At 37.4% G+C, this 23066-nt stretch overlaps 3 protein-coding genes across 9 annotated transcripts; all 3 read right to left on the reverse strand.

Annotated features, from left to right (window-relative positions):
* Positions 1 to 2573: 2573 nt before the first annotated feature.
* zgc:154075 (uncharacterized protein LOC556929 homolog) lies at positions 2574 to 6971 on the reverse strand. 4 transcript variants are annotated; one of them, XM_057319312.1, is made up of 14 exons: positions 6834 to 6971; positions 6347 to 6451; positions 6144 to 6228; positions 5981 to 6054; positions 5723 to 5782; positions 5510 to 5617; positions 5362 to 5418; positions 5146 to 5276; positions 4824 to 4878; positions 4647 to 4739; positions 4242 to 4376; positions 3992 to 4093; positions 3744 to 3905; positions 2574 to 3155 (listed from the first exon to the last, which is right to left on the reverse strand). In XM_057319312.1, the coding sequence occupies exons 2-14, from the start codon at positions 6437 to 6439 to the stop codon at positions 3030 to 3032; spliced, it is 1281 nt and encodes a 426-aa protein (XP_057175295.1). In that variant the 5' UTR covers positions 6440 to 6451; positions 6834 to 6971; the 3' UTR covers positions 2574 to 3029. The 4 variants fall into 4 exon arrangements, with proteins under 4 accessions (XP_057175295.1, XP_057175296.1, XP_057175294.1 ...); XM_057319313.1 differs by having other exon boundaries at positions 6347 to 6472; XM_057319311.1 differs by having other exon boundaries at positions 6347 to 6607.
* Positions 6972 to 9486: 2515 nt separating this feature from the next.
* Positions 9487 to 16237, reverse strand: ttc34 (tetratricopeptide repeat domain 34). Of its 3 annotated transcripts, XM_057363231.1 has the most exons (8): positions 14491 to 14563; positions 13222 to 14203; positions 12922 to 13144; positions 12618 to 12810; positions 11420 to 11598; positions 10982 to 11255; positions 10688 to 10902; positions 9487 to 10586 (listed from the first exon to the last, which is right to left on the reverse strand). In XM_057363231.1, the coding sequence occupies exons 2-8, from the start codon at positions 14055 to 14057 to the stop codon at positions 10050 to 10052; spliced, it is 2457 nt and encodes an 818-aa protein (XP_057219214.1). In that variant the 5' UTR covers positions 14058 to 14203; positions 14491 to 14563; the 3' UTR covers positions 9487 to 10049. The 3 variants fall into 3 exon arrangements, with proteins under 3 accessions (XP_057219214.1, XP_057219212.1, XP_057219213.1); XM_057363229.1 differs by having other exon boundaries at positions 13222 to 16237; XM_057363230.1 differs by having other exon boundaries at positions 11420 to 11586; positions 13222 to 16236.
* Positions 16238 to 16401: 164 nt separating this feature from the next.
* Positions 16402 to 22868, reverse strand: si:ch211-112c15.8 (tumor necrosis factor receptor superfamily member 1A). Of its 2 annotated transcripts, none has more exons than XM_057363234.1 (10): positions 21909 to 22868; positions 20654 to 20714; positions 20376 to 20483; positions 20049 to 20186; positions 19857 to 19965; positions 19363 to 19409; positions 18751 to 18906; positions 18560 to 18597; positions 18318 to 18441; positions 16402 to 17564 (listed from the first exon to the last, which is right to left on the reverse strand). In XM_057363234.1, exons 1-10 carry the CDS (start codon positions 21936 to 21938, stop codon positions 17230 to 17232), a joined length of 1146 nt encoding a protein of 381 aa, XP_057219217.1. In that variant the 5' UTR covers positions 21939 to 22868; the 3' UTR covers positions 16402 to 17229. The 2 variants fall into 2 exon arrangements, with proteins under 2 accessions (XP_057219217.1, XP_057219218.1); XM_057363235.1 differs by having other exon boundaries at positions 22082 to 22324.
* Between the last annotated feature and the right edge of the window lie 198 nt (positions 22869 to 23066).

Below are 23066 nucleotides of genomic sequence, written 5' to 3' on the forward strand. Positions count from 1 at the left end.
CTTATTGGTTTCCTCTTTTCATTCAAATATTTTACGCTATAAAATCACAATGGCCATATAAAAGCAACACTCCAAAGGAGTTTGGGACACACACACACACACACCCACACACATACCCACACACAAACACTGAGCTCCAGTCACACGAATACAAGGCCATCCATTCTCAAGTCACGCACACTTTCCCAGGATGCTGAGGGAACTGAGACAAAGAGAGTCATTTAATTTAATAAGTGTGCTAGGAAGGAGCAAATGATTTGAGGACAAAAAACAAATGATTTCGTGGTAACAGAAACTATGAAAGAGCATTTAGGCTGAAACATTGAGAAGAAAGAGGTAATTACTGCTGTTTGCCTGGGATACGGCAATAGAAGGACGGGTCACTCAATTACCCATGGATCCAGGCAACAGAGGGGGCATGAGGTTTACTCACCCAGAGGGGTGCCTTCCGCAGTGCATTGTGAAGAAAAGGCCAGCACATTAATCTTCTCAAAAAGTGCCTTTTTTCTTTAGGCTGAGCTCCAGAGACTCAGAGCTCCAGAGAGGAATACAAAAGAGGCAGATATAGAGGAATAAGAAAGTAAAAGAAAAACTGGGATCATTTAAAGGAATTAATTTACTTGCATGTGTTGTGTTTGCCGAAAAGCACACATTTTTTAAACATTATAAAACATATTTTGTAAGTTTTACTTACAATAATAAGATTTTTAATCGCGAGTATTGTGATGCTTTAGGGGGCATTAAATGACCATCCTTTGTATTTGTATCCTTTATAGTTTCAAAGCTATAGCAGGAAAGCATTAAAGCTTCTCAGCATGCAAAATGAGAAATCACAAAGGACACTAAAAATAAATGATCTGAAAGAATTTTCTAACATTTTTGTAGCAAGGTGAAATGATGATAATTTTCACTCACTTTATCACAGATGTAGAGCAACAACATTGATGTTACGTAAGCATTTCCTCTATATGATTTTAAGATGACAAAAAATATCAGAATAATTTTGATCACATTTATTTTCGAAGTATGCTTATGCTATTGAAGGCTAGAAGAGATAAGAAGTAAGGGAGTGAATAGTCATGTGTGGAACTGACTGTATCCGACTGTAAATACGGAAGTAGTCTGTCTGTTTAGTCCTACAAGTTTCCTCTGAGGTCCCAGCCAGGAACTTGTTTTGGGATCTGGGGAGGCGACTGCCTCCACTCACCTCATAAGCTACATCCTGTGACTCACCAAATCAGAGTCATGTTTAACAGTAAATCAAATTCCTGGCCCTGATTTTTGCTGATTCCATCATCTCGACCCACATAAAAAATAGATTGAGCATAGTTTCACAAACCTTTTGAATTTTTTAAATATCTGTAAAACTGCAATAATAAACGGCAAGATACTAAAACGACCTGCAACAAAACTTGCTTTGATCATGCAATGTCACATAACTCAATACATTTTTGTGCCATCACTAAACAAAACTATGCATGCATGTATAACCAACTCATCAAGAATCTGATTTCAAAAATCTGCATTTCCAAAAATTATTTTTTGTATGAGTCAACAGCTGTGTTTGGTGAACCACAATGTTCTCATAGCTGAGCTCACGATGATACATCCTGATTTTGGAAATCATTTGGTCTTGGCCACTCAGATTGGTTTCTGTGGGCTCTTTGGCAATTATACAAATAATCAAATCCATCTTTGTAATGCTCATGATAAAGGTGGGAGCTAAGCCGTCATCTGATTCATTACTCATTCAGTGAGTTCATGTGTGTACCCACCTTCACAGTCATAACGAAACTATGCAAGTTGTAAAGTGGCCAGTGAACAGAGTGACGCAATGTGGCAAATCCTGTATTATAAACGTTACAGCAAGAAGACAGCGTTAATTTGACACGTGAGTCAATTAATTGATCAAAATGCTTGCAGAGGTGTCTTGGCTCTCAAGAAATCTAAAAGGACTGTAACAGAAGAAAAGCCATCAAAAAGAAGTACAACAAGCTCCAAACAAAACACATATTGTGAAACTTTGTTTAAAAAAATCGGTGTGCATGTTTTTTACAGACATAGGCTACTTCAGACCTTATTATATGATGCCAAACAAAAACTATAGTTATACACTTTTTTTGTATAGTAAGTGGAATTTTTTACCCATGGATGTCTGATGTGTGTAATGTGTAATATTTTTGTAATCTGTTCCACTGAGATAACCAGCCCACAGAGGCTGTAAACAGACAGTAGGGAACTGTGTGGACAGACTGCAATGTTGTGACTTCAATATGACATCATGACTGTGACACTAAACTTACAGTCCTGCCAAAAATCCCTTTTCTGTTGACTTCTTCCATACCTTAGAGATTTTTCATCACTCATATCTGCGGAAATTGTTTGAAGAGCTTTCAATGGTCTACAAGCTAACAGACTTCTGCCATCTACAGGACATTAACAAAATTACAATTACAATGGATTTCATAACTGGCAGGACAAAGGGAGTTTAATTTTCTCCCTTTTAGTCCTCTTATTTAGACATTTTAATTTTCTATGCAAATGAAGAGAAACATTGAGATAATTTTTGTTCATCAAAATGTATTTTACTTTTCTATTATTCTGTAAAGTACATCTTTACATCAACATTTGAACAGCATCTAAAAACGATTAAAATGTGATGATTAAATTTATTGTAACTATTTAATACCACATCCTTCATTTTATTCAGTGCTCTCATGATTACTAGCCTTGTAACTGAAATATGAAACAAGTTTTGATATTGCCTTTATAGGCCACATCATGATGTTAATGGTTCAAATATTAATAATTTACTACATCGATGCATTCAAATATCTTCAGGTTACACGAAACAGGAAATGTTATTAAAAACGTAATTTATTTTGTTTACAGTTGGTCCATTTTTACAGTTGGTCCATCACTGAAAAACTGACAAGAGAATACAAGTCACGTACAGTATGTTAACAAAATAATGTTAGCAACAAAGTGAATGTGATTATGGAGTGAAGTATAAAGATCTTATCCAATTATCAGCTCTTCTGCTCATCACAGAACACTACTCTGTTCTCCAATCGAGCACGTTCAGCCGCAAACACAAGTTTATGACTTGCTAATGTCTCCTCAGGACCGGATCGAATCAGAGCCGGGTCTTTATTCTATATTGATAAAGTAAACATTATATGTACATTACATAATATTACATTACATTATATTTAAACATTAGGAGTGAACAAATGACACAAATTCTGAAATACAGAAAATTAAATGGCAAATGAAATGACTTTGAAATTTATGCAATAAGGTAGAAACTACATATTTTATAAATTCATGTGTATTTGAAGAGTTTGGTTCCAAAATGAGACTCCGTTTTTCTTTTTTTTTCAAAAATCATTTTTTAAATTATGTTATCATGTTTTTATTGTGTTAGTTAGCTGTATTTTTTTGTCATTATGGCTTAAATCAAAACAAACCAACTGCAGTTTGATTGATATTAATTGGAATGCACAATAAAAAACATGATTTATGATTTTTTTTTTAAATAGTCATCTCATTTTGGAACCAAACTCTTCATTTATATCTTAACATAAAGATTAATCTCATTGCCATATATACTGTATTCTGATGCTGAGAATAAAGTATTTTTAACTATGACAGTTAAAACAGTTAAATGACAACTGAACTGAATTATGAAATTAAACAGGACACTGACTTGAAAGGGTAAAATAAATGTGGGTAAATCTTACCATCACAGCTGCAATAAAGGAATCGATCAGGTGATAATCTGCAGACCCGTGACCCCCTTTGCTAAAGTTGCCTGGAACGTTCATATCCGCTGTTTGCTTTGTGGTCTTAGACGTGAGGAAGTCAAACACTTTGATCTCATGTCCATCATATGTCAGTTCCCCCTTGTGTGAGGATCAAAAAATACCACAGATGTTAAGCATGATTATACTCACGATGAAGTGCTGACATTTTTAAACATGATACTCACCTTACTACCATAAATGCTGGTTCTGCGAGTACAAATTTCTTCTGTAAATGCTACCATAGTTAAAGCAGCAGTCAGGCCTCCTTCAAATTCCATGTTTACCACCTGGAATAAAGGTGGCCATTAACATTTACTTTGCACCTTATATTCTTTGTTTATGACACACACACATCTACATTTATAGGTAAAAACCAAAGGAAACATTTTATTCATTATCTGAAAATAAGCGGAGAAAGAGGGATGATATTCCAACCTGATTTGAGCAGACATCATTATCACATTCATAGACACAGCGCCCATAAGGTCCAGTTCTGAGGGCTTCAGTGACAGATTCAATATCAGGAACTGAGTTGGAACAGATCACCGACACTGGCCATCCATTATGCCCCTAATTTATGATTAAAATAACACTTAATGAACTTCTCTACAAAACCAATAAATCCTTGTTTTCTTTATATATCATATGTGACCCTGCCAGTAAAAAAACCCAGTTTGTTTGGTTTATAACATAATGTAAGTAATGTCAAATATTAAAATCGTAGTGAAATTAATGGTTGAAATCAAACTTGCTGTTACTTTAGTTGGGTTTTCACAGACAGGGTCACATATACAACGATGAACTTATGCATAATAACTGTAATAAAATATATATTTTTACTTTTTTCACTCGATCCAAATAGATTTTCTTTGCAGAGTATGCACAATCACCCTCTACAGGGCAGTCTAAACATCGATTCCCTGCCCCTGCTGGCTAAAACAGCAGAATAAATGTTAACAAAAAGCTCACATTACAAGCAGAATTTTATATTTAATACTTCTTGACATAAAGACCAACCTTTTTCTCTTTTCTGAAGTGGCTAAGGGATCCAAAAGACGAAACTTTGATACACCTGTACAAAATACATTTCAACATTAAAACAATTCTAAAGATTCATGATGATCATTTGTGGAGGAAGAAACAGATCTTAAAAAGCAGAATAAGCCAACGCTAAAACTCAAAACTATTCCAGTCCGGATATCGTGAGAAAATGACAATCCATCATACAAAAAGCATCAAAACATTATCTAAATAGGTTAGGTAAGATCAGCACAGCACAAAACCACACTCTTTCTTCAGCTCAGCGTCACTAAACATGCACACGTCATGTTAAGCGCACCTTCGTCCACCAGCCCAATGATGAATGAGGTCCAAATCATGGCAGGATTTGGCTAACAGAGCAAAAGAGCTTTCAGCCTCATTTCTCCAGTTCCCTCTGACAAATGAGTGAGCAAAATGATAAAACCCCACCTGTTAGAGAAAGCAGACTTAACATAAAACAACACTGCAAGAAGCACACACACTCACACCACATGTGTAGTTAAGTACATCCTACTGGTTCCAAATGCTGAATGTGGATGACATCTCCAACCACACCTCTGTCAATCAACACCTGAATACATGGGGGAAAATATTAGTATGACTACATCTTTTTCTGAGAAAAATGATGGTCATTCATTAAAATTTTGAGGAAAATGTTTTACTTTAATTTTGTGAATCACAGGGTCGTATCTGAGGACATGGCACACTGTCAGCATGACTTTACTTCGAATGCAAGTCTCTACGATCTCCGAGCAGTCGTCCTCAGTAACCTAAGAAACCACAGTATAATAGTACACACGTTATAAACAAATGTTTATAATGTGTTCATAGTGCTGTGTCACTTCATGGTAACACGGATGCATATGGAAACTTACAGCCATTGGTTTCTCCAGCAGTATATGATAGCCTTGCTTAGCTAAAGCAACAGCAGGATCCTGAAGAACAATAACATAGTTGGACAGTGAGTCCAAAACAGACAACTTGTCGTGCAAGATATTTCATTACCAAGTTAAGGAAAGAGCTTTGTTTACGATGTTGTTCTGCCTGACTCTAATCATGTGAACACTGACCCAACACGCGTCAATGAGTTCAACGTCTTAAACTGTTCTCAGTTTTGCTCCCGACACACATACCTTGTGAAGGCGATCAGGAGTGCAGATCAAAACAGCATCTGCAAACTTTTCTCTCTCCACTATACAACGCCAATCTGTAAAAACCAAACAAGCACTTTAAAAAGAAACAGATGCAACACTTTTATGTAAAAACACAAATCTGGGCAGCAAGGATTGGACATACCATCAAACGTGTTTTCACTGGCAACTTTGTGACGCTCCTGGATTTTCTTTCTAGCAAAATCCCTTGGGTCGGCAATTCCTACTACCTATAAAAAAATCCAAATAAAACGATTTTATTCTGGTGATGATGGAATGACACTTAAAATTTGACATTAAAGCCTAAAACTTTCCCCTGATAAGAGATGAAAACCGTAGAAGTCATACCCGCATGCGATCAGGATAAATCACAGCATAGTCTGAATAGTTTTCTCCTCTGTTGCCAACTCCAACCACTATGACATTCACAGGTGATGACATCTCTGCAGAATGCTGCAGATTTACAACACACAACTATAACTGTATGAATCAGAGCATGTGAATGTTTACCATGTTTCAGATTGGGACTTAGCTTTATAGGTTTGGGCTTTCCATTAACTTCACAGGAATATAAAGGTCAGTGTGAATCATGTCATGATGGCGTGAACACTAGTTACCAGAGTAATCATCATTAAGTGAAACGTGAAAGCAGCTCTAGCGACATGATATTTATGATAAAACGTTTAAAACAAATCTTAGAAAAAAATCAGCCTAAAGAATAGCAGGAATATGAACAAACGGAACTATGGTCAACTTGTCTTTGTGATAGTGTCTACAAAAGTAAAGGGCCGAAGCTTTAGCAACAGCAATTACACCAATCTTGTTGATCATTCACCTGGTAACGTTAATGATCCAGTGAACGCGTTATTACAGAAATTTAATACGTTGCTATATTTATGTATATGAAGAGTACAAAAGACGGTATAGACGGGAGCGCTCAGCTCACAGTGCATCAGTTACTTCCTTGTTTACGTTTGTGCGATGACGTTCAGATGACGCAGTTGCAAAGCTGGAACGTAAAGATCCCTTGGCCTCCAGTCAGCTCAGACGCACATTCTGCACCTACACTTAAAATAACATAAAAATCCGTTTCGCTGGCAAAATGCATGACGTACCAGACACAGAGCTTTTTCATTATACGTTTTTTTCAGAACAGAGAGTGTATGAGCCATTCTACAGAATTCGTGCAAACTCCCACATCAAAAAAACACATTTAAAAGCATTTCAAAGTATTCAAAAGTTGTTTACTAAGATCCTTCTATCATCTTTCGAAACCCACAATAATATTTATAATAGGCCTATCAGTAAGCTAAAAATACTGTATATAAAAATCATCATTTATTGGGTACTTTCAATTGGGAGATGGGTGTCCCGAACCCAAACCCCTAAATTTCAAGTTATTTTTAATAAACATATTTTTTCCATTGTTGTTTCTTAAAAAAATATTTTATTTTTAAATGATTAAACTTTATGTAAAAAATGTGTCCCAGATCTTCATGTCACTATCGAAACAGTGTATGTTTTAGTTCATTGGCTGAGACTGATTTTAGCCACACCCATACATTTTTGATCAAGAATCATTACCATGTCCCTCTCTAATAGCTACATGGTGAGTTGATCGGTCTCATCATTTTGAAGCAAATGTGTTCAAAAGTCTCAAAATCTGTGTGTAACTTTAAGGAACGTCACTACCAAACATCTTTTTTCTGCAATTAAGCAAACTTTTTTGGGCGTTATTCCATACAATTTAGTTTTCATGTGTGTACATCTGTTCAGAACTGTGCTTGCAAACCACGTGCTGAAATGGTCACTACCAAAACAGTCACGACCGAAACGTATCACTGGGTATTATTGTTTCGGTAGTGACAAAATTGTATGTAGTGAGAAAAAGGTCAACTTAATCCTTTATTTGGGGACATAAACAAAACTCTGTACAGTTATGCAAATCATTAGTAATTTAGTATGTTTAAATAGTGATATAATATGTGAGCTGTAGATTTTCTATTAGATATTTACTGTCAGATGTGTGTCTGCTATACAGTATGTGCTGGCTGGGTATATCCAACATAGATAGTTATATTTGTATTAACATAAAATGTCTGATTTTCGAAATTAAATATTGTGATCACAACCAAAACATTACCATCACTACTGAAAATGTGTGTGTCACGACTAAAACATGGGATGTTTTGTCAAAAATAAAGTATATTAAATGATCAACCAAGATGTAATGATAGTGTTTGGTTCAATGTATATATAAACGAATGAATCCTTAACTTAGAAATCGGTATGATCAATTTTATGCCTTTTACAAAGAGAGATTGGATTCAAAATACAACAAATCTCATGAATTACACTTGAAATATTGTTTAAATTGTAACTGTTATTGATTTACATGTGGAAAAAAAATTAATTAGCAAAAATATATTTAAAAAGTATATTTAAACAAAATCTTAATATGTAAATGTAATCCTTCTTATTCAATTATATATTCAAGAGTTCACACTTACATATAATGAATAGGAAGGGTTATGCGTATTTGCCGTGCTGTCCGAGGGGAGTGCTCTGAGCCCGGGATTCGGCCCCGAGTCCAGAACTCGGCCCAAAGTCTAGGACTCGGCCCGAGTCCAGAATTCGGCCCCGGTAAGAAGTAAGATGTGCGGCGAAGGGAGTGGTGGAGTGATGCTAGAAAGCTGTCGAAGAACATAGGTATAGTGATGTGGATTTATACCCCTTGGTTACTGGGTGTGCTCCTCCCATGTAATTAGGTTGATTATCTGACATGTTCCTCCCGAACTTTGTTTATAAAACATAATTTATTGTGTTTCGGTAGTGACAAAATTTGGGGAGAGGAAGAATTTTCCAAAACTTTCTGAAATTACAATAGGAAAATTAACTGCACAATTACTAGAAATGTGTACCTTTGATATTATACAATTTGCATAAATAAAACATTCTGGGAAAAAACAAGATGTTTTTTTTTCAAGGTGTTTCCAACTCTGATTTTGCACCAATGGGCTATATGCATGCGTGACATCCGCATTTCTCAGGAAGAACCCTAAGCAGTTTCCAGTTGTGGAGACTTAAAGCAGAGAGAAATGGGTCAACATTCTGTCTTTGTCAGGTGACGTCACACTCGCGAGAATCGAAGTGCATTATGGGTATCGCCGCCATTTGTCAGGCATCAACGCTGAGATGTTCTATCTTCTTCATTCAATTTCACTTCATTTTTTAGATAAAATTGTACGCTCTTCTTGTGTAATATGTTGTAATACTAAGACACACAGTAGAAACTACTAGGAAAGATTCCCCACTTGGAAGAAAGATTACAGACAGCATGTAATAACACATTCTGTAATGCATTTTAAAACTGATTTTTAACCCAATGTTACTTTAATAAAAAAAGTATGTACAATGAAATTTTCATAAATGTGTTTTTGATTGTTATCAGTATTACTTGACAGCCAAATGAATGACAGAAAATTAAAAAAAGTTAAAGAAACAGGTTAAGGTTTATTGGTAACGTTAGAGACTCACATAACGTATATTGCTTACAATTGTGTGCAAATCAATTATATGTACTGTACTGTGTTTGTCTACAATGTACTGTATTTGTCTGTAAATGTTCGTTTTTATATCGTAAAGAAAATAGTAATATCCAAAAATGAGGTTGGAGGCACCAATACAGGGGCACTCGACTATTTGCGGCCAGGTATATGGATCTGTGTTGTTAATTATATAAATTACGGTTCCTGACATCTTTGATGAGATTATTTTGGTATCGTATGTATACTTGCTTTGCTTCTGTTTCTCCAGTATGATGATTTAATTGGTCTTTACTGTACCACTCCGTATACTCTCGGTTCACTGCTCAATGCAGCGATACCTCCAAAATGGCGCCTCGGTGATGTCACACACAATAAACCCACGTGTCTGACAAAGGCCGATTCAATCATCATAAATTTTTTGACTATAACCCAAAGCTGTAATTATCATCATCAAGGGACTTTCCGTTAGCTGTCATAATGAATCATCTCAGTATGTGTAATCTCTAGTGGACTGTACATGGACCTGAGACCTCTCGTTTGATTCTAGCCTTCAGCCTACGCAGTTCTGCATGATCGCTCTCTACTTTAAGTCCATTCTCTGTCAGAAGCCAAGCCTTGTCAAGCTGTTGCTCTCCAAAGTGCTGCAGGGCAAAGCGCAGAAACAGTTCAGCAAGCCGTTGTCTTCCGGGGCCAGCCTCCACACACAGCAGAGCCTGTTGCTCGTGCAGATCCAGGGCTTGAGAAAAGTCTTGTAAGCCGGACTCTTCGCGTGAACACAGCAGGAGACTGCGGCCTCTGCGGCACAGGTCCTCTGTCCGGATCAGGTGTTCCTCGCCGTTGTCATAGCTGTGACCTTCAATGACCTTGTTCAGGTCGGACACAGCCCTTTCATGAAGGCCCAGGTGGGCCAGACAGGCTGCACGCTGCCTGAGGTAGCGAAGCTTCTTATCATTGACTGCTCGTCCTGCCAGCGTCAGCAGGGCTAAAGCGTGTTCCCACTGGCCGCTTTGAGAAACACTGCTGGCCTGCTGAGATGCTACCTGGAAGGCCGCAAATAACAATACTTGGCATTCAAATGGTCCGTATCCAAATCATCAAATAAATGTATGTGTAATATTTGTTTGTTTGCACTTGTGATTACCTGTGCCACTCGTTTCCTTTGAGACATCTGCATAAGACCGATCAGAAAGTCCAGTGTTGCTGGTTCTTTCTCAGCAACCTCACTCAGATAGTTGGCTGCCAGTGTGTAGTTCTGGTGCCAGGCCTTTACCACACCCCACCTGGCTTTAGCTGTGGCATCCCTAGGCTCCTGACCAAACACTTGCTTTAGATGTGCACCTGCAGCATTCACCTCCCCTTTGTAAAGGACAATACATTTTATATCAAGTTACTTGTTTTCTATACGAGTGACATTTATATCTTCTGTACCACTCACCTTGGGCAAGTAGTGTGTCTATGTACAGGAGGTGCCACCTGGGTTCCCTGCAGTCAGTGTTCATTAGTGCTCCACCAATCAAAAAGGCCTCACGAAGATGCTCCTCCCTGCAGGGTACAGGGTTGGCCAATAGGCTCTCTGCGAGGATGCTGCGACAGTGCTGGCCCAACCATTCCCTAATGAGTTTTCGGGCTTTGTCTTTAAGGGACAGCATGCTCCGAGTGACCTCTTCCGCATCAGACTGTAGGGCAACCAGTATGTCTTGAGTGCATTCCTAGACAATTACAATGAGAGTTGACCATGAGTTTATCACATGAAAATGCATTCAAGCTGTGCACTTTATTAGTCTGCGCATGCCCTGGGATCAAACCCATAAGCTTGGCATTGGCAGGGACTGCCAGATGAGATACAAGAAACCTCCTATAAGTTTTACAATACCTTTTGCTGGTTTAGCATAAGATAAGTGAATCCTCTGCCACACAAAGCCTGCACACGATCTGGGTGCTCCTTTAGGATGGTAGTGTAGTCAAAGATTGCCGTCTTCCATTGGCCCAATAAAGCATAACATCTTGCTCTCTCCAGCAGTGAATCTACTGCTCCCCCACCTAAGGAATAGACTGTATATTCAATTGACACGCAGCTTTAAAACAAGTTATATTTTCTTTGTTTAGTGTATTATTTCTGTTCACTGATTCATGAGACTTGCATGAAGTGATTCACAGTAAGAAAAAAAACAGGGCTTTGGGAAACTGACACCAAAATAAAACAGGGGAGAACCTCCTCCCCAGGGAAAGTTTTTTATTTATTTATGCTAACTAACATTATACAGCCATGGAATAAATTAAAAGACCATTTCAAAATTATTTTCAGTGTTTCTGAATTTACTTTTTATGGGTAAATGTTTAAGTAAAATGATCATTTTTGTTTCATTCTGTGAACTTCTAACACTATTTCTCCCAAATTTAAAATAAAAATATTGTTTCATTTACATTTATTTGCAGAAAATGAAAACTGAAGAAACAAGTCAAAATAACAGAAAAGATGCTCTGTATTTTTTCAGAACTCAAATATTATCAAATATTACATATTCACTGAGCAATTTTATGTGATAACTTTTTTAACTTATTATTTTAATTTTTTATCACAGTTGTCTTGCGTCTTGTCATGCTGTCAGTCTTTCACATTGCTGTTAGATGCCTTTATGTCACTCCCGAGGTTGATTTGGTTGAAATTCAACAGACACTGAACTGGAATGGTCACAATCCATCTAGAAATGCTGATTTAATGAAAATTTGGAATGGTCTCTTAATTATTTCCACGGTTGTATGTTTAATTCAGTTCAAATCTAAGTCTATGTACTGATGAGTTTAAAAATAGTCCTGAGAATCAATTCCAGGAGACGAAAATTCATAATAAAAAAGACAAATATTACAGCTGAAGAGGAAACTATGTTTTCACAGAAAAAAACTGTCATTTAGATAAAATCAGTAGTGTGAATTCCTGTAAGCACAAAACTGCACTTTTTTTCTGTGCTGGAATACATGAAGTGCTACACAGATTCAAATAATCTAATTATCTAACTATATTTTTTCCTGTAAAATCATATCATTATAAATAACATATTTCTGACATATACCTGAGGCCATAATGGCGATGGACAAATAGGCCACAGCTTCCCTTATGGCAGTTTCTGCTTGTTGGCCACACAGAATACGTTTTGAGGCAGTGTGACAATGATTTTCCAAAAGGGCTCGGTCTTGCGTAGATGTTACAGAAAGAAGTGGGCGCAGACAGCTAGTGTCTCCAGAATGAATAAGTTTTTTCAAAAGCTGTAGGACGAGAGACAGGTCATTATAAAGAGGACAAACCGATACATTGTTGTCATGGAGCATTTTATTAGTTTGAATTTGTGTCGCTGCTTAAGAAAAACAATATGCAACCTGATAGGCATCGTAAAGGAAGCCGCGATGCAGCTGCAGTATTGCGAGGCGGGCGAGAACAGGAGGCCGCGGAGCTGTGCGCTCAATGTTGAGAAGAAGCCGGTAAGCCTCCTCAACCCGACCCAGCTGGTACAAAGCATCTGCTGTGAGAATCTGAGGTCCATCTGCACCAGGTTGCAGCTCAGTTAGAAGAAGCGCGAGAGCGTGCACACCAACTGCAATCCTGAAGCATGCACAGGAAACCAAATAAGAGATAAGACAACAGAGATAGCGAGACGTTGAGAACCTCATGTACTGTACCTTCGATTGTTGTTGTTGTGCTCGTGTTCCTGTTCCTGTTGTGTTCTGGGATCTGTGTCAGCTTCCTGCTCGCCGGTTCCCTCAAGCATAGCTCGCCCCTGTTCCAGCAACACGGTGCACAGCAAACCACGGTAATTCCACGGTACCAGGCACCTCACGGTTAAAGCCGTGTCCTGCAGCTGTAACCGGCTCGCTGTGATATAATCCAGAGCAGTCAGGTAATGTGAGCCGCCCATCATACGGAGGATACCCCTACCACATAGTGCACGCACGCAGCTGGGGGGATGAGGAGCATTGTGCTCAATTACGGCCTGGAAATCCTCCAGAGCGCTTTTTTGGTCATCGGTGAAGAGATGGGAAAACCCTCGGAGGACTTGCACCGTGTTCTGGTAGCTTTGCTGGGTCGGGGCTGCGGCAGCTAGCTGGCTGCTTATGGAAAGGGCTTCTCTATGTTCCCCACGCATAAGGAGACAATCTGCCAAACGTACGCGCAGTTCCCTACCTCCTCCAGCCGACTCTAAGTGACAGAGTGTTCGCAACTGTGCAATGACGGGATCCAACAACTCCACTCCTTTGGTCAAGCGCAGGTCGGGCCTTGTAAGAACAGCTTCTCTGAATTCTGACACACCTTTCTCTGCCTGTTGACGTAGTCGGATGCAAGCTGCCAACCCTATGTCACTGTCAGAGAAAAGGCTTTGGAACTGCTGTCTCGCGGTAGCTGGGTGAAGTCCAAAAGCATCACTGAGGTCTTTGCAGACTTCATCTGCTCGCCCGCCTGCTGAGAAATGGGCGGCTGCTCGGCCCACCATTAAACAAGCTCTTTTCTCTGGTGACATCGGATGCTCCAGATAGCCATTACATGTGTTCGTCTTGGTTTGAGGTTCATCCAGTTGAAGAGCCAGGGTCAAAGCATCCACGCTTTCCGCAAACCTTTCTGATGAAAACAAAACTGCTGCTTGAAGCTCTCTTATTTGGATGTCATCTGGTGAAACGGCAAGCAAAAACTCAACCGCTTCATAGGGATCAATATGTTCACTTTCTAGTGAACTTAACAATTGGTGCTTATCACTGAAAATACAATATTTCTGCGACATTTGCTGGTAAAAAGCTTTAATTATTACAGGCACATGCTGCTTTTGCCTTTCTTTAACAAGTCTAATGGTTTCTGATTTATTTCCATGAAAGGCCTGCAGATAGAGCTGAGGACCTTCGGGATTTTGCAGATCTGAAAGCAAGCAGGCCAGTGCTCTTGTGAGCTCCAGAACTAACCGTGTTTGGCCTCCTGGTCTGGCCATTTGTTTTCCCTCTAAAAGAGTGGAGCACCGAGCAAAGATCTCATCCGAGCCATGACCTGCTCCCTGCAGGACAGACTCCATTTTAAAAACAGAAGCAGAAATATTATTGGGGCATAATGTGGACAGAAATACAGCCACAAGACCTTTGCTAAGGCCCTCAATTGAGTTAGGGGAAACTACATCAAGCCAGGCTTCCAACATCGAGATCACCTCCTCCAAACGGCATGGGTCGAGACCACGCATGTGTGCCACAGCCGATCCGGCATGGTTTCGGAAAGCATGGGTGTACAGAGCTGCAGCTTTTCCAGGATCACCAGAAAACAATATTTTGTCGCCCTCTCGGCACAGTTTAGCAGCTTCTTGATGGATGCCATTCATCTCTTTTCTCTGTGATGCTATTCACATTCGGATAAAATTTCCTCCACAAAGGTCGTCGAACAACTTTAAGTAAAAGTACATAATTAAGATTAGACAGTTAAATGTTTAAATGAATGCCAAATATCATTAAAATAATATTATATAAACTGAGATACACACAATTCAACACTTTAATTTATATACATTTATAAACTGGTACAGATTTGGTCATAATTCAATATTTTACTCACCAATGGGGTCTGTGAGGGAGAACAGTCCACGCTCTTGACTTAAATTCGTAAAACATTTTCTGTGACGTCAGAAATATGCTGTCCTCGTCGAATAATAGTGTGGCATTATTTTAAACATCGGTAAAAATGCGACTGTTTGGTTAAAGAAAGGCCTCACTCTGACCAGGTGACGAATACGAGCTTACTGAAACTCTATACGCAGACCCCATGAGTGAACGACGATAAGACACAACAGAAAACACGTTAACATCGAGAAAATGTTAAGTTAAACTCTTAAAGTTGGGATATTTTTACCGCGTTTGTAGCATATAAACAACGCCTCAATGACGGAATTCAACGTTTTCTATAAATGCTAGTTCACTCCCATATAAAAATAATAGTAACCTAACTCGAGACAATTACAGTAGCCTATCGTAGCAATCTACATGACAAAACTTTATGGAGAACTTCGCTATTCTTATTTAGTCACCTGTTTGGTACTTTGTCACATCCAAATTCCAAAAGCCTTGACTACAGGAAGCCCGCGCTGCAGCCAGCATGTGTTCACTGGTTGCTATGGACACGAAAAAATAACGCTTCCCTTTTCTTGTTTGAAAAAACAAACGGACTCTTTACATTTCCAACAGAAAATTCGTTTCCAGTTAGCTGGCTAAAATCATAGATGCTTTTTACCATTATTGTATGTTGTACACATGGAAATATACAGTAGAAAGAACGAAACTTAAAAAAACTAAAACAAACAAAAGTCCTTTGACCTAAGTCAAAATGCTTTTGATGTACATTGTGGTTTAAACAGAAGTTAAATGAACCTCAAAAGGTGGGGAATTTCCTCCTGTATAGTTCAGAGGCCTCAGTAATTGAATGCTGACATTCAGCAAACTTAATGTCAGTACTTTTCTTTGTGTGTACAGCACTGCCAAACACTTTTCCTGTCACACTTTCCACAGAACTACGTGTAATCTCTTTACTGTCAAGATCTGAGCCATACTTATTCCACAGATTCATCAAGAGTCTTAGATTTATTTACGTGGTGGCGGGGACGGATTATGAGTTCAAAGGCCCCGGGGCAAGTTACCCCCAAGTGCCCCCCCCCACAATTTTGCCCCCCCACGATTTTTCCATTCTTTCCCTTAGCTGCGCATTCACAGTTATAGAAAGTGAAAGTTAAGATGATAATGAATATTAAAACCGTACTCGCTCTGTGTCAAATGCCTGCGCTACGATAAAAATAATCTGTACAGGGTTTATAAAAGTCTAATATTAGCTATACAGCGAAAAATCAAGAATGGACCAAATTAAGGCGTGTGAAACACGTCTTTAATTAACTGTCAAACATACACGTATTTAATGCATCACATAAATAAAAAAATATTTTTCACCATAAAATGCCCCTGTGACACATGTCTGTAAACATCAAATCATCAAGCAAAAGATTCCGAAAATGCTATTTAAATGTGCTGTAATTTAATCATTAAGTTCATTTTTAATAAGTCACATTTAATTTAATAAGTAAAGTAACATAAAAACATGTTGCCATGATTTGTTGATCATTTCATTTTTTACGGGGTATCCACAGAGGCCTTGTATAGGCTATGGGACCCATATATTAAACAAAGATAAACATTTGTTTTCATTGTTGTTGGGTGCTCTGTACCAAACTGGATGGTGCAACCTTGAAGCCCAGGGCCCCCTCGGGCTCATGGTAGTCAAGGGCCCCTGGGTACTGGCCCCATTGGCCCTGTCAGTAATCCATCCCGGTGGTGAGTATGCAATACTTACATAAGATATTCATAGATACGTTCAATGTGAATGATAACCGTTAAGCACCTGTGTTATCCTGAAAACCATTAGTCTATAGTAGTATAAAAATACAGACATTTATTTCTTACAATGTTTTTGCTTATCGTCTCAAACTTTGAACCATTCAGTTACCATTACAGTTCTGTGATATTACCTGACACAACGATTATTATCACTTAATACAAAGAACTGATGAAACATCACATTAGAATAGCGTCAAATAACGTATGAGTGACCTGTCAATAGCACAACATCTACAGTATGTGCTAACATCTATGTGAAAAAAAACGAATCAAATGTAGCTCTCAAACATGAGGAGATAAGCTCAAAATTTCAAACTTTGAAAGCTGTAGTTGCTCCAACTTTTCTTGCAGTTTCTGAGCACAGCCTGACAGGTTCATGTAGTGTAACGTTGAATAAATGTTCTCTTGCTTTGCGCCGCCGCTCTGGCTCCACAGACGAAGCATCATGTACTGCTTTTCTAAATAGGACGGGCCTGCCTCCAGTTCAACTCGTTCTATCTGGTCATCGGACACAGAAAGCAGTCGCAAAAACTCCTTCCAACGTTGCACGGGGATCTCTCTTACGATAGTGTAAAGCACTGGTGCTGGCCACAACTCCTTCTGCAGTATCTGCATCACTGGAAAAAAACATATAGATTTGGTCTTTAGATAAAGATATGGTATAACTAAAATGGTGTGTGAAAGGTTAGAAAACGTGTTATGTCAACAGTGTCAGGGCTAAATAAGTTTAAGTCTAGGCACTAAAATGACTGGATATGATTTACAATAAAACGCATTAGAAATGATATAAAATAAATTAAAAACAATTTAGTAATATTAAAACTAACTAATTAAACAATTAAAATGGCAAAAGCACAAAATTGATTAAAAAGACCAAATGTAAAAATGAAAGAAATTCAGAATATTATTTAAACTACTCTGCTCATATCTGATCGAAACATGTCTCACTCATGATCAAAAACATGAAAAACAGAACTGTTGGACTCTTTTTTTGGTGCCTAGTCATAATAAATAAGAACCTTTCAAAGATATTTCATGTAACCTTATGCGATAAACCCACATAGTTTTTTCCCATACTTTGAAAATGATCAGTGTTATTTAATCTTCAAGCTTTAATGTCATCCTGTAAACGTGATGCTGTAGCCTATTCTGGGACACTACCGAACACGTGAGACTTATTAGAACACACTGCCCTATCTGATCAGACAATTCTCAGAAGTCCTTTGCACGAAAACTTTAACCCGCCTACATGATTGACAAATGGATAAAGAGTTAGAGTTGACAAGAAAGACTTGTCTTTACTATTAATTGTGAACAAATTGGCAATTACAGTGTAATGTTATGTTTTGCTTATATAAATTTTTTATTACATTTTGGGTCTCCTTTTGCAATCAAGGGGGTCATGATGCTCTGCAGATCTCCATTAAAGAGGCTGTGTGGATGGCTGGTCGCTGGATCTCCAGAGGAAGGTTTGAAGGCTGAGTTATCTTTCACCTTTAAGTACAAACAAGTGAATATCATCAAACAACGCTTTATTTATCAAAAAAGTCCGAAAACATAAACCTCCTTTCATTCTACAACAAAGAAAAACATTATTACTGAAAATACAAACCATTGTTGAAGGAACATCGAACAAGTCATTAGGTTGATCTGATAAAACAAAGAAAGATAACATTCACTACATTACAAATATGCGCCCATACAATATTTGTCATATTAGAATAGGAAATCACAAAACACAAAATAACCAATAAAGAAAGCTCCTCACTCATTTAAATAAACTGCATGTGAGTGTATTCATACCTGGTTGAACCTGAATGCCAACAAGCCAGTTTTTCGCTTGCCAGCAAAACCTTCTCCGTTTGCAGAACCATATGGGGAGAAGACTCAGAAGGACACCCAACATGACCACGATTATCAAAGACAACAGCAAGAGCGGGTCAGGATGAGATGGCACATCTAAAAAAACACAACATTGCACCAATTGCTACACATAAAATGTGCTTGCTACATATTCAAATAATAAAGGGATACTCCACCCAAAAATAACAATTCTGTCGTGAATTACTCACCCTCAAGTTGTTCCAAACATGTATAAATTTCTTTGTTCTGTTGAGCACAAAGAACAAAATTTGGGAGAATGTTCTGAGGAACCATTGACTCATTAAAATGGTAGGTGCCTGGAACTGGTGGGAAAATGGTACTGTTTGCTTTCCAACATTCCTCAAAATATCTTCTTATACAATCATTTCTTCAACTATGGTCAATGGTGCCCCAGAACTGTTGCTTACATTCTTACAAATAACTATGTTTTGTGTTCAACAGAACACAAGGTTTGGACTTGAGGGTGAGTAATTCATGACAAAATTTCCATTTTTGGGTGGAGTGGATTCTTTAGGATGTTATAAGTGTTACCTTGTTTAATACAAAATGATTTACATGCCTCGCTCTTACAGCCAGATCTGAAACATCAAAGAATAAAACATGAACAAAGACAACTGATTGTAGTTTCAGCTCAATACACTGTTTTATGTGCCGGTGAAAATGCAGGACGTATGCTGCATGACATAGTGTTGATGTTTTGAGAATTTTCGCAAGTTATATCATAACAGAATGAATGTTATTAGGTGTGGTGGATATTGTCATATTCGGTTGCTATATCTTGGGTGGATGTTCAGAAATTATCAGAAATACAGGAAATTCGGATGCTTATTGCGTTAACCTTTGCACAGGAAAGCCACAACCCAATAACCTATATGCTGTAAGCTTTGAATAATCAAACAAAAACTTTGAAGATCATTGTTCTTGACATATTCCATTATTTACTAATGAATTCAGTACGTACGTATACAGTATTAAGATTTCTACAATGTACAGATAAAAGTAGCTTGAATTGTAAAACAACATACTTTGTACACTCCTGGCACTGTCCGTCAACCAGAAAATAGCCATCCTTACAAATGGATGTTGTGGTTGTAAATCTGTTTTGTTGATTGCATTGATCTCCACAGCTCATACCTGAGGGATATAAAAGAAAATCACATACAGTATTTAGTTTAATGTAAAAGTAAATTGTAAAGTGTATATTAAATGATACTTACATTCTTTGCAGTTCCGACACTCTTCACAAGATTTACAAAAAAATGAAGATGAAGTTTCACTGATTTTATAATATCCAGGTTTACATCCGCACTCTCTGTTTTGTGTTGATGTACAGGGTAGAACTTCTATTTGATCAGCTGTAAAACCAGGACACTCTTTTAAACTTTTTACATTCAGATAGTTTTGTCCATTTTGATCATTTTATATTAAAATGCAAAAACTACATAAATTGCCTGTACAATATATGAATACAAATATATGCGACCATAGAAAAATACCTAAAAATGTTCAGGCATTAACTTAGTGTTCTGTACTGTTCAACCTACCACCAATATCACATGATATGCAATCCATACAATAAGGCACTGCATTTCTTAACTTTGTATAAGTACCATTCCTACACAAATTACATTTATCTCCGTTTAAGTAAGATCCTGTTAGAAAAAAGCAGATAAAAGCTTTAGCACTTTTTTGAAATAAAAAATATGATTGTAAAATGTAAAAGATGCTTTGAAAATGTATATGTCAAGGAGGTGGAGGTAAATCCTTTATGAGTGTTTTCCTGTGGTTTTGTTATTATTTTAATGAGTTCTTGAAGACTCACCTGCTGGACAGGCAAGCATGTTGTTACTTTGGCATTGAGAGTTTACAGATAGTATGAATATCTGCAATGAAAACATGTTAAGTGGCCATGAAATAACAATGAAAACATGACTTTAGTATGTAAAGAGACATAAGAGACATTTTTGAGAGAAAACAAGTTTCGAGCTGTGGCTTTCACATTGTGTTTTTAAAAGCTGACAACGGCAATTTTTTATATGAAATATTTCATATCCTGATCACATTTTATTTAATGTATGCTTTTCTAACACTTGACAACTTCCTTGACAAAAAATACATTTTGGGACACCAAAGTTCCATTTTGACAACTGATTTGTGAAATCAACTTACTTCGACCACACACTATTTTACTGAAATTACAAGATCCAGTAAACCAAAACAATGAAGAAAAAATTCCACAAAACCAACTCTGAATTTTGCAATAAAAGCCTACATACAATCAATGACCTATACATGTTAGCACACATTACCTGTGGCATTTGCAAAGGATAGTTTAAATTCATCACATTTGGCAGTTTAAAGACTTTCGGCTGTACAAAAATGATATCATACAAATACACAGGGTTGGACAAAATAACAAACACCCATTGTTTTAGGGATAAATATAATTTGTATACTGTGAAAAAAAACATTGCAGTTATCTTTTGTTACTATATGTCATATAGGTTGTATGCCCCAAAGAAGTTTTAAACAAGTTGTGTTTAGCAGTGGTTATAGCTACAAGAAATTGATGAAATTGGTGACTATCATGTGGGAGAAATGTGGGTGCCAGTTTAACAAGAGCTTCTGCAACATTTCATGTTATTTTGTCCAACAACCAAACAATAGCAAAGTTAAAATAGCCACAGCAAAATCCTGAAAATTCAGCTTGTATGAGGAATAGTGTTTAACAGGGAGGATGTTTTAGAGAAAAGTAATAGGGGATTCAGACCAATTTAAAGCCTAAAATACTTTTGATCAAGTTAGCCAGCAAAAATTCCTAAAAAAACTGCCCAACTAGTAAGATTCCTTAAAATCTTTTAAATCTTAATTTTCAAATCTAAGTTCTCATAATGCCCTCTTTCTCATTCTTTAGAATCAATGTTGTTTTAAATGTAGGCCTTATGTTAATCTTCGAGGTCAATGGATATAATTCCTTTACCACAAATGTGTCACAAATAGCCTTTTCAGTACAGAAATTATTGTAGCATGGCTCAGCAATGGTAATCTCAACAAAGCTGTTAAAAACTGGTACTTACCAATTTAAGACACAATGTAGACACAGTCATGATCAAATAGTGGTTTAGTTTCAACTCAGGAATTAATAATGATTATTACGAGAAAAAAACAGCATTGGATTTTGCAGATTTATAACCTGATACAGACATGGAATAATCCAAATCTACTACATGTCAGCATCTGTGGCATTTACCTTCTGTCTCACTCTCACACAGCATCTGCTTAGACAGGAAGTTAAGTCAGCAAACCAGAAAGCTTTAAGTGGAAGATACAAGGAAATGTGAGTGATGAGAAACAGGAAAACACATCACACCAATAACCTCAACATGCTATGGCTGTGTACAGGTTTCATTTACAGTATACTGTATGTCATATAAAGTAAATACAATTCATCTGATCTTGCTTATGTGCATTCTATATTACCTTTGCATTAACAATAGTAAAAACAACAACATAATGATTAAACACTGAAAGAACACACTACACAAGTTGAAACAGTGACATCCAGTGGGGAACAAGAACCATCTACACTTTTTTATTGTGTTGCATATTTAGGTGAGACATCAATATTACAATGAAATTCTACCACTTAAATGTTTATTGTTCTACTGTAGCAAAGCAAAAATGATAGATTTACATGGCCACAAGACCACTGATGGTCATCTTGGTCTAGCTAGCTAGATGCATATAGACCAAGGTCTCTGTATTGGTCTGCATCCGTAATTTTACTTTCACACTGAGTAAACCACTCGGAAATTAAGAATGATAACCACATGGTGACTAAAACACTATCAGGTAATTAGTGAGTAGTTTTAAATCGTGACCAAAATAAACCATTTTAGTTGCTGCCTATGAAGCGAAGGCAAAATCACATCAGGGGACCCCAAAAGTTTAAAGTTCATAAATGATCCTACATGGTAACACAAGTGTCCATTAAAATAGATGGTTACACTTTACTTTACAGTGACCGTGTTACAGTGTAACTACACATTTAAGTACTGAGTAATAAAAAATAACTACATGTACTTGTAGGGTTAGGACTTGGGTTTGGTTCAGGGTTACATGTAATTGTGCATAATTTATAGTAAATACTATAGTAAATACATGTAACATGTGTAACAAAGGCACCGTAAAATAGAGTGTTACCAAATAGATTATTTGTTTGATTTGTTACAATG

This window comes from Triplophysa rosa, linkage group LG21 (assembly GCF_024868665.1).
Source record: "Triplophysa rosa linkage group LG21, Trosa_1v2, whole genome shotgun sequence".
Taxonomy (NCBI): Eukaryota; Metazoa; Chordata; class Actinopteri; order Cypriniformes; family Nemacheilidae; genus Triplophysa; species Triplophysa rosa.

What these genes read in the sequence shown, in the direction of transcription:
- zgc:154075 (XM_057319312.1), bottom strand. Translation starts at nt 6,439, where the DNA reads ATGTCATCACCTGTGAATGTCATAGTGGTTGGAGTTGGCAACAGAGGA. An exon ending in CCAGCATTTATGGTAGTAAG is followed by an intron (nt 3,906 to 3,991) that starts GTGAGTATCATG and finishes TCCTCACACAAG; the next exon opens with GGGGAACTGACATATGATGG. An exon ending in CCTTTATTGCAGCTGTGATG is followed by an intron (nt 3,156 to 3,743) that starts GTAAGATTTACC and finishes TTATCAATATAG; the next exon opens with AATAAAGACCCGGCTCTGAT.
- ttc34 (XM_057363229.1), bottom strand. Translation starts at nt 14,894, where the DNA reads ATGAATGGCATCCATCAAGAAGCTGCTAAACTGTGCCGAGAGGGCGAC. An exon ending in CATCGCCATTATGGCCTCAG is followed by an intron (nt 11,599 to 12,617) that starts GTATATGTCAGA and finishes TTGAATATACAG; the next exon opens with TCTATTCCTTAGGTGGGGGA. An exon ending in AGACACACTACTTGCCCAAG is followed by an intron (nt 10,903 to 10,981) that starts GTGAGTGGTACA and finishes TCCTTTACAAAG; the next exon opens with GGGAGGTGAATGCTGCAGGT.
- si:ch211-112c15.8 (XM_057363234.1), bottom strand. Translation starts at nt 21,938, where the DNA reads ATGACTGTGTCTACATTGTGTCTTAAATTG. An exon ending in CATATCATGTGATATTGGTG is followed by an intron (nt 20,187 to 20,375) that starts GTAGGTTGAACA and finishes CTGGTTTTACAG; the next exon opens with CTGATCAAATAGAAGTTCTA. An exon ending in GTGTCGGAACTGCAAAGAAT is followed by an intron (nt 19,966 to 20,048) that starts GTAAGTATCATT and finishes TATATCCCTCAG; the next exon opens with GTATGAGCTGTGGAGATCAA.